This window comes from Nuphar pumila, chromosome 17 (assembly GCF_984573655.1).
Source record: "Nuphar pumila chromosome 17, dmNupPumi1.hap1.1, whole genome shotgun sequence".
In the NCBI taxonomy this organism is placed as follows: Eukaryota; Viridiplantae; Streptophyta; class Magnoliopsida; order Nymphaeales; family Nymphaeaceae; genus Nuphar; species Nuphar pumila.
In genome coordinates this window covers 1,006,581-1,022,385 of record NC_143265.1, presented here as the reverse complement: position 1 = coordinate 1,022,385, position 15,805 = coordinate 1,006,581, and the positions used below count along the sequence as shown (strand labels likewise).

The 15,805-nt window shown below is 38.9% G+C and overlaps 1 protein-coding gene across 1 annotated transcript in view; it reads left to right on the top strand.

The window, feature by feature from the left end:
- The window catches only part of LOC149811301 (3-methyl-2-oxobutanoate hydroxymethyltransferase 2, mitochondrial-like), a 32,450-nt gene extending 17,201 nt beyond the window's left edge, over positions 1-15,249 (top strand). Inside the window, exons 3-6 of the mRNA XM_089993396.1 lie at positions 13,525-13,759; positions 13,905-14,051; positions 14,648-14,707; positions 14,782-15,249. Coding sequence (XP_089849522.1) covers positions 13,574-13,759; positions 13,905-14,051; positions 14,648-14,707; positions 14,782-14,865 — 477 coding nt within the window. The 5' untranslated portion in view covers positions 13,525-13,573 and the 3' untranslated portion in view covers positions 14,866-15,249. The remainder of the gene's footprint in view (positions 1-13,524; positions 13,760-13,904; positions 14,052-14,647; positions 14,708-14,781) is intronic.
- The last annotated feature ends 556 nt before the right edge of the window (positions 15,250-15,805 follow it).

Here is a 15,805-nt window from a genome sequence, read left to right as displayed (position 1 = left end):
TGTTTCTTAAAAGCCTAATTTTAAGAGTTTTTATAACACAACTATCTGAACAAATTTTTTTTTGAGTGTGCATCTATAATGATTTATGTGGAAGACCCGTAATGATTTTCTTTGTTGGTTCATATCGCCGACCCCAATTGTTTTGGGATAAAGGCGTAGTTGTTGTTGTTGTTGTAGTGTGCATCTATACCCTCCCCCATGCTTGAATGACACTGTCCCTAGTGGCATACAAAAATGCAAACATGCAATGCAGATGCGCACCTAAGAACATAAAATAAATATGGGATAAAATAAAGATACGACCTGATTATGCAGAGGGCCTCTTGAACTGATAATTGCCTTGACTTCGCACCACCACTATGCATATACAAATGCATAGTTTTCTGCTGGTCTGGTCAATGGTACGCTCCTGTAAGAGTGCCCTATGTATGGTAACCTACAACTCATACACTGAAGCGTCAAATAGTAAAGTATGCCGGCATGACAAAAAAAAATCCAAGTAAAAATAAAATCAAAACAAATAATAAATAAAATAAATTTCTATTCCTACTATGTACATATGAACTCCGCCTGTGTAGTTATACACTGCCGGTCCCAAGCCCGGATAAAGGAGGAGGGTTGCGGTAGGCCTGTGACAGCCAGCATAAAAACTTTGTCATATCCTATGAAAATGAACCAATATGAGAATTTCGTTGGGGCGTTCCCTACTGAGCGACGCGCTGTACTCTCTAGGCCCGGAGGCAGTGATAAATGTGCAAGGGTTGCTAGGTCGTCGCCCAGAAGCGACGCGTCACACCGGCGCCCGGGTGTGGTGTCAAATAGGCAAGGGTTCCCTCACTTTGTTGGACGGGTGGGGGTAAAGAAGTTAGTCCAAGACCATAAAATTAGGTTAGCCACTTGGAACATAGGGTCTTTAACTGGTAAGTTGGTAGAGTTAGTAGATGTTATGTGTAGGAGAAAGATTGATATTTTATGTCTTCAAGAGACCAAATGGGTAGGTGAGAAAGCTAAAGTGATAGAACCTTGGGGATATAAGATTTGGTATACAGGAATAAATAGGAATAGGAATGGAGTAGGGATTGTTATGAGTCGTCAGTTTATAGATAATGTAGTTGAGGTCCGTAGGAAGGGTGATAGAATTTTACTTATTAAATTAGTATTAGGTACGGACATTATTAATATTATTAGTGTTTATGCACCTCAAGTAGGTTTAGATGATTCCATTAAGCATCAATTTTGGGAAGATTTAGATGGAGTAGTACAAGAGACATCTTATGGAGAAAAGCTTTTCATCGGCGGTGACCTTAATGGACATGTAGGCATTAGTAGGGATGGATTTGAGAATATCCATGGAGGCTATGGTATAGGAGAAAGAAATGAAAGTGGAGAAAGGATTTTAGATTTTTGTTTGTCCTATGATATGATTTTAGCAAACACTTGGTTTAGGAAGAGGGAGTCTCACCTAGTAACATTTAAAAGTGGGGTTAATACGAGTCAGATAGATTTTTTCCTACTTAGAAAGAGAGATAGGGGTTGTTGCATCGATTGTAAGGTTATACCAGGAGAAAGTGTAGCTACACAACATAGAGTCTTAATTTTAGATCTTAGAATTAGACAATGCCGCAAAAGGGATAGACATAGGATAGATCCTAGAATTAAGTGGTGGGCACTGAAAGGAGCTAAACAAGGAATGTTTGTAGAGCAGGTAGTTAAGGAAGTTGATTGGTGTCTTGAGGAGGATTCAGAATCAATGTGGAATAAGATAGCGGGTGGTATGAGAAAAGTAGCTAAGGAGGTATTGGGTGAATCTAAAGGCGGTGCACCACTAGGTAAGGATACATCATGGTGGAACGAGGATGTCAAATTAGCTATTAAGGTTAAAAGAGAGTGTTATAGAAATCTAAGTAAGAGTCGTGATAATGAGAATTTGGAGAAGTATATGATAGCAAAGAAGGAAGCTAAAAAAGTTGTTCGAAACGCGAGGGCTAAGGTATATAAGGAGGTTTATGACAAGTTGGATACCAAAGAAGGCAAGAAGGATATTTATAGGCTTGCAAAGATGAGAGATAGGAAATCGAAGGATTTGGGTATGGTTAGATGTATCAAAGATGAAACGCAAAGGGTTTTAGTCAAAGATGAGGAGATTAAGGAGAGATGGAAAGATTATTTTGATAAGCTATTTAATGATAGTCATGCTCAAGATCTTGGAGACTTCTCCATTCCTTTTCATGAGATAAATCGTGACTTCATGCGCAAGATTCAAAAGAAAGAAATTGCAGAGGCTTTGAAGAAAATGAAATCAAGAAGGGCAGTTGGCCCAGATGGTATACCTATCGAGGCTTGGAAATGCTTGGGAGAGAAAGGTTTAGAATGGTTGACAAATCTTTTTAACTTGATTTGGCGAACAAATAAGATGCCTAATGAGTGGAGGAAGAGTACTTTGATGCCTTTATATAAGAATAAGGGTGATATACAAGATTGCACAAACTATCGTGGTATAAAACTCATGAGTCATACTATGAAACTTTGGGAGAGGGTGATTGAGTCTAGGTTGAGGAAGGTTGTCATGATATCGGAGAATCAATTTGGTTTTATGCCTGGAAGATCAACCATGGAAGCTATACATCTTCTTAGACAACTTATTGAAAGATATAGAGAGAGGAACAAAGATTTACATATGGTTTTTATTGATTTAGAGAAGGCATACGATAGAGTACCTAGGGACGTTCTCTGGTGGACAATGATGAAGAAAGGTGTTTCTCTCAAGTACATTAGTATAATTAAAGATATGTATGAAGGAGTAGTAACCAATGTCCGCACTTGTGGAGGGGTGACAACCAATTTTCCGATAACGGTTGGGTTACATCAAGGATCTGCTTTAAGCCCTTTCTTATTTGCGATAGTGATGGATGAGCTTACGAGATCAATTCAAGAAAATGTACCGTGGTGTATGTTGTTTGCTGATGATATTGTTTTGATTGATGAGTCTAGAGCTGGGGTTAATGCTAAGTTAGAATTATGGAGACAGACATTGGAAGCTAGAGGTTTTAAGTTGAGTGAGAGTAAGACTGAATATATGGAATGTCGGTTTAGTAAGCAACGAAGTAGTGATGGGAGTGTAGTGAAGCTTAGTGAGCAAGATATACCGGTGAATGATTATTTCAAATATTTGGGATCCATCATTCAAAAGTATGGAGAAATGGATGGAGATGTAAATCATAGGATAAAGGTTGGGTGGATGAAATGGAAAAGTGCTACTGGAGTGCTGTGCGATCGTAGAATGCCATTGCGGTTGAAGGGAAAGTTTTATAGGACGACTATTAGACCCGCTTTACTATATGGTACGGAATGTTGGGCTGCCAAGAGACATCATATTCAAAAAATGAGTGTAGCTGAGATGCGGATGCTTAGATGGATGTGTGGAAATACAATAAAAGATAAGATTCGGAATGAAGAGATACGTAAGAAGGTAGGTGTTGCACCCATTGAAAATAAGATGCGAGAGAATCGTTTACGGTGGTTTGGACATATTCGACGAAGGCCTAATGATGCTCCAGTTAGAAGGTTGGAGAAATGGGAAAATATATTAGTTAAAAGAGGTCGGGGTAGGCCTAGGAAGACTTGGATGGAGATGATAGGAAAGGATATGAATGCTTTGAACCTCACCGAGGACATGGCGTTGGATAGAAATGATTGGAGGAAAAGGATTCATGTGGAAGACCCAAAATGAATTTCTTTTTTGGTTCATATCGCTGACCCCAATTGTTTTGGGATGAAGGCGTAGTTGTTGTTGTTGTTGTTTGTTGTTGTTTGTTGTTACTATGTACATATGATACACATCTGCTCGAATTCTACTCCTTTGCGAGATCCCAGACCTCACATTCTCCATCCTGTGAGACATCAGAAATGTAGGGCGTAAGTCTCTGCCCATTGACCTTGAATATACCTCTGGTACGTGAATATAATAAAGTCACTGCTCCATGCGAAAATACTTCCATCACAGTGTATGGTTCATCCCATCGTGACTTCAATTTCCCTGAGAATAAATGCAAATGAGAATTGAATAGCCAAACTTTTTGCTCGGGCTCAAACACTTTCCTAACAATATGTTTATCATAAAATGCCTTAGTGCGAGCCTTGTATATTTTGGCATTCTCGTATGCATCATTCCAGAGTTCTTCTAACTCATTGAGCTGTAAACAATGCTCTCTGCCACCCTGGGTCATATCAAAATTGAACTTTTTAATTGCCCAGTAAGCCCTATGTTCCAATTCGACAGGGAGGTGACATGCTTTTTCAAAGACTAATTGATATGGTGACATGCCAATAGGGGTCTTGAATGCAGTCCTATACACCCATAAAGCATCATCCAAGCACTGAGACCAATCCTTGCGGTCTGGGCGGACTGTCTTTTCTAAAATCCTCTTTATTTTCCTATTTGAAACCTTCACCTATCCACTGGTCTGAGGATGATAGGGGGTTGCGAACTTATGATTGACAAAGTATTTTCTCATGAGAGAAGCCACCTGCATATTCCTAAAATGCTTGCCGCCGTCACTAATCATTGCTCGTGGCACAGCAAACCGACTAAAAATGTTGTGCTTAATGAACTTAAGCATCACTCTATGATCATTGGTTTTGGTGGCTACCGCCTCTACCCATGTGGAAACATAATCAACCGCTACTAAAATATAGACATTGCTGAATGAAGGCAAGAATGAGCCCATGAAATCTATGCCCCAAACATCAAATATCTCGATTATCAAAATCGGGAGCAAGGGCATCATGTCCCTCTTGGACATGTTTCCTATATGCTGACATTTAAGACATTTGTATAGTACTCATGTGCATCTTTGTAGAGTGTCAGCCAATAAAATCCAGACTGCAAAACCTTTGCAGCCGTCTTCCTATTAATAAAATGACCTCCACAAGATAGGGAATGACAAAACTGAAGGATGGACTCATACTTCTCCTCTGGTACGCACCTCCTGATAATCTGGACTGCACAATATCTGAACAACTCTGGTTCATCCCAGTAATAGTGCCTCACCTGTGCAAGAAATCAATCTCTCTTATTCTTAGTCCAATGCATAGGAACCTATCTCGTCACCAGATAGTTCACAATATCAGCGAATCAGGGTAACTGTGATGTGCCTACTGCCATGATCTGCTCATCCGAGAATGACTCATTGATTGGACTTTGATCTGCAGTAGAATCCACGACCAGCCTGAAAAGATGGTCTGCTACTACATTCTCACTACCTTTCTTATCTCGAATCTCGAGATCAAACTCTTGTAGTAGCAAAACTCACTGAATGAGTTTAGGTTTAGTGTTTTTCTTGCTAAGAAGATACTTCAATGCAGCATTATCAGAATAGACAACCACCTTGGAGCCAAGAAGATAGGACATGAACTTGTCTAATGCGAATACTACAACGAACAACTCCTTTTCTGTCGTCGTGTAATTCATCTGAGTATCTGATAGAGTTCTGCATACGTAATATATCACATAGGGACTTCTATCAATCCTCTGTCCTAAAATGGCCCCTATAGCATAATCAGACGCAACACACATAATCTCAAACGGTAACGTCCAATCAGGAGATCTCAAAATTATTAAATCTGTTGATAAGCTGAAACATTTTGTAAAAAATAAGAAAATATGAGGAAGAAGAGAGGAATTATCTGAGAATCGATAGCCTCCTTAGGTTCCTTGTAGGCTGCAGTAAACCTTAATTAGATTAAATAGGGTTACAACATTTTTACACAGACAAAAATGCCCGGTATTAGAAATACATATTACATTATAAAACATGTGAATGGATATGGATATGGATCCAATAAAGGATCCATATTCATTCATATTCTAATACCCTTCCTCAAGTTGTGCATGGGTTTGGACCATGTGCAACTTGTTCTTCAAATACCAGAAACAGTGACTTGTGAGACCTTTTGTGAACATATCAGCAACTTGGTCTTCTGAAGGCACATAAACCGGTTCAATCTCTTTGTCTGCTATTTTTTTGTCTGATGAAGTGTTGATCAATCTCAATATGCTTGGTCCGACTGTGATGGACATGATTTAATGTGATTTGTATAACACTTTTATTATCACACATAAGTGTCGAACTTGAGATGTCCTCTCCCATCTCTATAAGCAAATGTTTAATCCAGGTCACTTCTGCTGTGACAGCTGCCATAGATCTATACTCTGCCTCTGTGCTAGATCTTGCCATTGGCTTCTGTTTTCTGCTATTTCATGAGACCAGATTTTCTCCAATAAAAACATAGTATCCTGAGATAGACCTTCTCTCATCTAGATCCCCTTGCCCAGTTTGCATTTGTATATGCTAATATGTCATGTTTTGGTGTTTCTCATGAAGATTGTATATATGAGAGTCCGTCACCCATCGTGCCCTTTAGATAACGAAGAATGCGTTTAACAACAGACATATGACCAATCCTCGGTTCATGCATGAACTGGGATACTTGATTAACAGAATATACAATGTCTGGTCTAGTAAAAGTAAGGTACTGTAACATACCCACCAAACTGCGATACTTGGTTGCATCAGGATATAATTCAACATCATAAATACTGAGCTTTTGGTTGATAACACTGGGTGTAGACAGAGGTTTGCAATCTGTCATTTCTGCTTTATCCAGAAGATCAAGAGTGTATTTGTGTTGAGTTAATGACATTTTTCCACCCTGTCTGTCCACCTCTACACCAAGAAAATACCTTAGTTCCCCAAGATCTTTCATTTTGAACTGCATACTCAAGAAATCTTTAATTCGTTGAATATGGTCTGGAGCATTGCCAGTGATCACTATATCATCGACATATATAAGCAAGAAAACAATAGTAGTACCGTCCCTGAATATAAACAGAGAATGATCTAGTTGAGAACGAAATAAACCGTGGTTCTGAATCTCTGAAGCCTAAGTCTAATCGTGTCTCTAAAGATGTTCTAAGTATATCCAAATGTAATAAGCCAGATCTTTGACATTCTCGTCTTGATCATTATAGTAGAGTCTTTATTGAAAAACTAGTGTCTCATGGTTTTATTTCAGAGTCTGTTTCACCTTCATTGCTGAGGGACAAAATATGTCCCAATTATCAGGTCTGCAAGAGTCATGTACTTCCCGTTCATCAAATAAATAAAAGAGCTTTCATGCCTTTTGAAATAATATGTTCTGATGTTAGGGGTCCTGCTCTCAATCCTTCCTCTTCTGGAAGCAAATACTATGTGTCCTTTATTGATAGTTTTTCTCGCTTTACCTGGATATTCTTTATGAAACATAAAAAAAAAGTTTTTCTTATTTTTCGTCACTTTCATGCTTACGTTAAAACTCAATTCTCCCAAAATATTCAAATCCTCCAATGTGATGGGGGCGGTGAGTATTCCTCCAAAAATTTTTTACATTTTCTCCAAGATAATGGGATGCATCATAGAATTTCTTGCCCGTACACCCCATAACAAAATGAAATTGCTGAACGTAAACATAGGCATATTGTGGAGAGTGCAATGAGTATGATGCATGGTTGTAACTTACCTATTAATCTTTGGACAGAAGCTTTTCGTACTGCTATTCATGTGATAAATCGTCTTTCTATGCCTATTCTTGAAAACCAGTCTCCCCATTATGTTCTATATGGTGTACATCCTAATTATGATGAGCTACAAATTTTTGGATGCACATGTTATGTACACATTGATAAATCCATGAGAGCTAAATTTCAGGACAAAGCTTTTGTATGTCAATTTGTAGGTTATGCAAACGAGCATAAGGGGTACAGGTGCTATGATCCTGTCTATAAAAAGATTAGATTTTTCAGAAATGTTATTTTTGATGAAAATAGTTTTATGGGAAATGAAGTAGGTCATGATCGTGAACATATGGACGCAGTTGCTAATTGGTATGACCCATGGCTCAGTGCTGAACTCATTTCACATGCTGCAGAACAGTCTACTATGGCCCCTGAAAGCATACATGGTGAGACGGTTTCAGATGATGCATTAGACACAGAATGTCTGATATACAAAGGTAATGTCTATATCAGAAGACCCAGAGAGCAAACAAATATACCTGCTGGAGAACACGTAACATTGTCTAATAACATAGAGACACCAAGAAGATCAGGTAGGATAAGACATCCTATTGAGAAGTGGGTTAGTTATGATAACTTTTCTATGGATTTTCAGATTTTTCTATCCAAGATTGAAAAGCAGGATGAACCACTTTGTTTTTGTCAAGCTATCCAATCCAACAAATGGATTGAAGCGATGAATGAAGAGATCAAGGCACTTCATGAGTGTCAAACATGAAAAATAGTTGGTCGCCCTCCAGATAAAAATGTTGTTGGTTCAAAATGGGTATATAAGATTAAATATAAACCAGATGGTAGCATTGAACGGTATAAAACACACTTTGTTGCCAAAGGTTTCACTCAAGAATATGGTCACGATTATGATGAGACATTCAGTCCAGTGGCGAAGATGGGAACTATTCGCATCATACTGGGCTTGACAATTGAACATGGGTGGACCCTTAGTCAGTTTGATGTTAAAAATGCATTCCTTTATGGAGATTTTAAAAGAAGAGGTCTACGTGGAACAACCTCAAGGTTATGCAGAGAGAAATCCAAAAGAATATGTATGCAAATTAAGCAGAGCCTTATATGGTTTAAAACAAGCCTCCAGGTCATGGTTTGAAAGCTTCTCCTCAGAGATTCAGAACCACAGTTTCTTTCTTTCTCAACTAGATCATTCTCTGTTTATAATCAGGGATGATAGTACTATTGTTTTCTTGCTTATATATGTTGATGATATAGTGATTACTGGCAATGCTCCAGACCATATTCAACGAATTAAAGATTTATTTAGTCAAGACATCTTTGAGAATCTCAAATGCCTTCATGCACTCTGCATCAAAATCAAAGGGCTGATCCTTGGACAATAAAGCACAAAGCGATCGAGAGATTTTGCTAAAATCTTTAATAAACCGCCTATAAAATCCTGCATGCCTTAAAAATAAATGTACCTGCCTTACCGTGGCAGGTGGAGTCAATCGTGAAATCGACTCAACCTTGCTCGATCCACCTCTATCCCTCTCTTGGACAAAATATGTTCGAGAACTATCCTCTCCTGAACCATAAAGTGGCTCTTCTCCCAACTAAGCACGAGATTGGTCTCCATACACCTACTGAGTACTCTCGTAAGTTTGTGAAGACAATCGTCAAATGAAGAGTCATACACAGAAAAATCGTCCATAAAAACCTCCATGACATCATCCACCATGTCGGAGAAAATAACCATCATGCACCGCTGAAATGTTGCCGGGGCATTACATAGCCCAAACGGCATGCGCTTAAATGCAAAGGTGCCATACAGACAAGTGAATGTTGTCTTTTCTTGATCGTTAGGATGGACAACTACTTGATTATACCCCGAATATCTATCTAAGAAGCAGTAGTAGCTCTCGAGTCTCTCCAGAATCTGGTTGATGAATGACAACGGGAAGTGATTCTTCCGTGTTGCAACATTTAGCTTCTTGTAATCTATACACACTCGCCACCCTGTGGTGGTTCTCATCGGAATATTCTCCCCTTTTTCATTCTCAACAATAGTGAGTCCAGACTTCTTAGGCCCTACCTGAACTGGACTAACCCACTGACTATTAGAAATGGGGTAGATTATCCCAGCATCTAAGCACTTGACCACCTCCTTCTTCATCACTTCTTTCATGTTGGAACTTCTGATTTGTGTTTCATGAAAAATATCCAAGTATAGCGAGAGTAACTATCAATGAAAATAAGGTAATATTTACTACTAGAAAGAGAAGTAATTGGGGCAGGACCCCAGACATCAGAACAGATGACCTCAAAAGGGCTTGAAGCTCTCTTATTAATAGAATTGAATGACAAAACATGACTCTTACATAAATGGCAACTAGAACACTTCATATCAATGACTTCCGAACTCAAACTGGACTTAGGAATGAGATTATTCGAGATAAGTTTTTCAATAAAATGACAACCACAATGGCCGAGACGACTATGCCAAAGTCTTGGCTTATTACATTCAGAAATGACAAATACAGACTTAGAAGAAACAGAAAGTTGATGTTGGTAAGGCTTCAAGGATAAATAGTCAGACCGAACAGATGAAGGATCTTCTTGAAAAATGTACATGTTGCCCCATCTTTTTCCTTCAGCGAATGTTTTCCTCGTGCGAAGTTCTTTAACATAGACAGAAGAGGGAGTAAATTCAACTGAAGCATTAACATCATCAACAAGTTTTGAGACAAAACAATGTTCTTCTGAATATTAGGAGCATGAATAACATTTGGAAGATTAAGAGAAGATTTTGACATGGATATAATGACATTTTCAATATATGAGATAGAATGATGAGAGCCATCTCCAGCGACTATGCTATTCTTACCAACATAAGGAGTAAGAGTCAAGAGTTTACCCGCATCACCCGTGACATGGGTAGCTGCTCCGGAGTCGACGTACCAAATGCCTTTATCATTTTGCTTCATATTCAAGCCTGCCAATGCTGCCAACAACAATTCTTTTACTTCTCCATCCTTCCTAGCTTATGCTTGTGGACCTTTTCCTTTGTTTTGAGGGTTGAACCAGCAGTTTGCTTTAATATGCCCTTTCTTATTGCATAGAAAACATGTGGCAATGGGCTTTTGTCCTTGTATATTGGGCGTTGGAAGTATACCACGGCCTCCAAAAGTATTTCTTGCTTGGCCTCCCTTTCCTTGAAAGAAACTTCCTCGACCTCTACCATAAGTCATTCCCGTGCCGAGCACATCTTGGGTTCCTGGATGTCCATGAAGATCTTCAGAAGATCCTTTCAGAGTCATTTCATATTGCAGCAATTTCGCGCGAAGATCTTCAAACTTCGGAAGTTCTGGTAAACATAATAAAGTCGTCGTCATGACATGATACTCTGGTCCCAACCCACTTAAGGTTTGTTGCACCTTATCATTTTCACTGACGAGACACCCCACAATAGCCAGCTGATCCATGATACCTTTCATTTTGTTCAGATATTCCATAATAGACATGGAGTCTTTCTTCAACATTTGAAATTCTCGCTTAAGAAACATGTTTCTCGCCTCAGATATCTGCAAATATGTTTGAACTAGCTTATCCTACAACTTTTTGGCCGAACAGTCATCAGGAATGGCTACAAGAACCTCTTGTGAGAGAGTTGAAGTGATATATGCCACTAACGATTGATCCCTTTTCATCCAAGTGACATATTCGGGATTCTTGAGAAGAACAATAGATTGCGCCCCTTTATCGTCCGTTCTTTCGTGCGAAGTGAATTCTGGAGGAGGTGTGACTGATCCATCTAGATGACCAGAGAGATCCCGACTCTTTATAAATGAAATAATCTGTCTTTTCCAGGTTAAAAAATTGGTATTATTCAGTTTTTCAGAGACTAATTGGCCAAGGAAATTGGAAGAAAGTCCTGACTGAGGATGATGTGAATCCATTTGAATGCTTGGGAGAAGATTTGGATAGAGAAAGTAATGTTTGGAATGGGGATATTTTGTTTAACTTTGATCAGGAAAAAGTTAATATTCAGATATTCAGATAAGAATGAAAACAAAAGATTTAAGGTATGACTTCAGGACTGTGTATAGGAAAAGGTGAATCTGAAACGATGTTCAGATATGGAAGGTGAATGGAGAAATAGACTTGGTTCGGCCTTGTTTAGATTAACGTGATGCAGATCACATGAGAGAAAATAATATGACAGAACTCGGTTCGGCTTTAGCGTGAAAACACAGAATGTATAAAATGACAACAGTAATTTAACAAAAACAAAACAAGAAATTAAAGATGACAGTAGGATGAGTTTCAGATTCACGTTAGAATAACTTGACAGAAATAAGAGATTCTGTCGACAGATGGCAAAGATGGGAGGTATTAGAATAACTTGGAAGAGACAAAAGAGGAGTAGAGGGACCTGTCGCCAAAGATAAGTCCTGCAGACTTCACGCTGTCAACGAGGAGAGGAGGTCGACACTTCACAATGATGGAGCAGACTATCGACGAGGAGAAAAGGTCGACACTTCACGCTGATGGAGCAGATTGTCGACGAGGAGAAGAGATCGATATTTCAGACTGCTCTTCACGCCAGGAAATGGTGCTGCTCTGTCGGTTCTACACTCGCTAACGAGGACGAGGAGACGAGGGCGGGAAACGAAGAATAGAGTACGAGATTTCACACCCTGAAATTTACTGCTCTGATACCATGTCAGAAAAGAGCCTTGACGCTTTCTTCTGCAAGAGAGAGAAGAGAAGAGATGTTGGGAGAAGAGTCTGTAGGGAAAAAGACGTCAGATCGATTACGTCTCCCATTCAATTGATTATATATTTAAAGTACAATTCTAGGGTACAAAAATACCCTCTAATAAACTTTTAAATTACACTGTACAGAGATTGGATCTTGACCCGATCCGATACATGAATCGGGTCGGGTTTGGGTCCAAGACCCAATGACGACTTCTTTTCAGTTACGAGGGAAGAGACCTGGGAAGATAGGAGCCCAAAATGACATGGACTCCTAAGGAGTCCACAGTAGGATGAGAGTCCTATCGTGGATGGAGGATCGTGATATTAACATTTCCTCTCATACTTTCAGTCACTTCTCATTTACTTTCTCTAAATTGGTAACCATTATTGTTAGATTTTAACAAAAATTTAACTCTTTTACTGAAAAATCATGAAATATAAGAATAATCAATTTTATTTTAGTTTTTATTTGCATATCAGTTACCATATTGCTTTATTTTTTATTCCTATTTCACTTTCAAATTGATACTTCCCTTTTCACTTTCTATAAAGTTTAAAATGCTTCACTTCTCGCTTCCCCTTCCCGTATCATTTTCCGCTTCCGCTTCCTAGTTTGGCAACCTTGGTTTACACCATGGAGATCATGGGAACAAGATGAAAGGTAATTTTGTATATGATCTAATTTCTGATATTGTTCAATTGTGGGTAATCCTCTGAGACAATTCATAGCACAAAGACAATTTATGTTTTAGGACTTATTTTTCTCAACTTTAAACTGGACCGGAGCTTAATGGAGTTCAAAATGATGAATCAGAAGTTAAAAGTGGGGATGTAGGCTGTATACCCTTTTCTCATGGTGCCCCTATCTTCTGAAAATTTTTGGGGTTCCACTGTACTATATCTTGTGTAAGATTGCTGTTCACTGGACCGTGTATGGAAGTATGATCATATGAATATGATTTCTTAAACTGGCTAGGCATTGTCGCATTGTGATGAATTTTAGAGGTAAATGCCTTGTTCTGATCTTTCAAATAAAAATCAACGGAATTTTATTTAAATTTCTTGGTAGTGTATGCTATATCTATGAAAAGAGGGGTCTGCCACCATGTTAAAATGAAATAAAAGGATCCCTTGTATTTGGGATCAAGTATAAAAACCCGTAAATATTAGATGGTTAATCTTAGTATGCTCCTGCTCAGGTGATTACAATATGAATTCTGGGGCAGGCTGTGGAATCTGCAGTAAAGGATGCTCAAGGAAGGAGGCATGGATGCTATCAAACTTGAAGGCGGGGCTGCGTCTAGGATTGTTGCTGCTAAATCAATTGTGGAGGCAGGAATTGCAGTTATGGGGCATGTTGGTCTCACCCCTCAAGCAATTAGTGTTCTTGGGGGATTCAGGTCTCAGGGTAGGAACGTTGCTAGTGCACTCAAGGTTTGTGGTCCAAGTGTTCCATCCTTTCTACATCTACAGGATTTCCTATTTAATTGTTTTGAATTCTTCTCTTCATTATTTATTACAACTTTAAAAATAAGCCTGCATATAATTTTTTAAGGTCCTTTCTTTAATTCTGTTACAGGTTGTAGAAACAGCACTTGCACTCCAGGATGCTGGATGTTTTGCAGTGGTGTTGGAATGTGTGCCATCACCTGTGGCTGCAGCTGCAACTTCTGCCCTGCAAATCCCAACTATAGGAATTGGAGCCGGTCCATTCTGCAGTGGTCAGGTTATCTTACTAACTTATGCTAGCTTCAACTTATTTTACAACTATGGTATATGCTGTAAAAACAAGGTTACCAAGAAAGAATTTTCCTGATATTTACCACCTAAACAACATATATAGGGTCTGGGTGAACCTTTGCCTCGTACCTAGAAGAAACCGTTAGTTTTCACATTCTTTGAGTTTTGGTATAACTGCAAACACTCGATCTTAGCCAAAAGGCCGAGAAAGGTATGTAACTGCAAACACACGCTTGCCACAAATGAAGAAAGGTTCATGTGACGATTGTTGAAGCACCAAAAGAAACCAGTGGCTAAGAATGAGGACAGGGTAAAAAAAATTTCATCAAAATTTGTGTAAATAAAATTGTAGAACACCAATAACAGAAACCAGGTGCCTCAGAAGCGCAAAAATGGCTCAAAACAAGGTACAGATCTGATGAAGAAAAGAAGTGCAGCCTAGAATCAACTGGATAATCAAACTGATTGGAATTCTTGTGGAGGGAAGCAACTAGTTCTCTCTTTAATTGTTCCAATGGTCATAATTTTGCAAGTGAAAAGCTTCTTGTAGTTAGCTCAGTTTCATGGTTGCAAGTCTTACAGGTGCTGGTTTACCATGACCTGCTGGGCATGCTGCAAGTGCAACACCCACATCATGCCAAGGTACTGAGATGAGTAATTCTTAGTTGGCTCATTTTACTCATGAATGTGAAAGTTTAATTTGGTTAAATTTGCAGGTCACTCCCAAGTTCTGCAAACAGTATGGGCAGGTGGGAGATTCCATTCACAAAGCACTTAACGCAGTACAGAGAAGACCGTGATCAATAGGTCGTTCCCAGATGCTGCTCACACACCTTACAGGATCAGTGCAAGTGATGTTCAAGCCTTCCTAACTGAGCTAGAAAAGAGAGGCCTGAATGAGGCTGCATCTGCAGCATGAAAAGCCGCTGAGAAAGACATAAAAGCAGGAAAGCCAAGAATTGAAACTCCGACTGACTAGCAAGCATATTAGCATGATGGAATGCTTCTATTTAAATCTGTGCAATTGAAACATGCTTATTTCATCTTCAATGGGAATTCTGAATTATGGGAATAAAAGAATTTCTCTCTCCTGTAATTGCAAGAAAATTTTGTCAATAATGTAGCTTGTTCTGCTGCTGGCATATTTGGCCAGGCTAGAGGAAATAAAATCCTTCACCTTGCTATGTATGTCCTTTTCATTAATATTATAGCTTTTGTGCACATGTTTTTTTTCTCTTTCTTTTCTGGTTGTCATGCTTTTTGCTTCCATAATCAGATTAGCAAAGGGATTAAAAGAATAGCATATTAGCAAACAATCACAATCTCATTCATTAGTGGTCCTTTCATTTTTGTATGTGCATGCCCTTCTTTGATAAAGAATCTGGAAGATATCCCCATGAGTTTTGAACTTGAGACCCCTCAATTGTTCTAGTTTGATTCTACTGCACTTGCAACTAGTTCTCGTGTATCCTCCAAGTCTTTGTTTCCTTAAGGCAGCTATTGAACTAGTGCTAATATTCCTTCCAAGTCCAGGGCAAAGAGTAGTGACATCGAGGTCGTGCAATCAAGGATGACAACCATACAAATGATTAATGCAATTAGAAGTTGCGTAGTCGAGAGCATGTCGGTTAGCAAAGAGCTAATGTATCTAGAAGTCATTACGAATGAGAAGTCTACTATGACAATGATAGACTCTGGAGCCATACTTAACTTTGTCTCGTAAAAAGAGGTAAAGCGGTT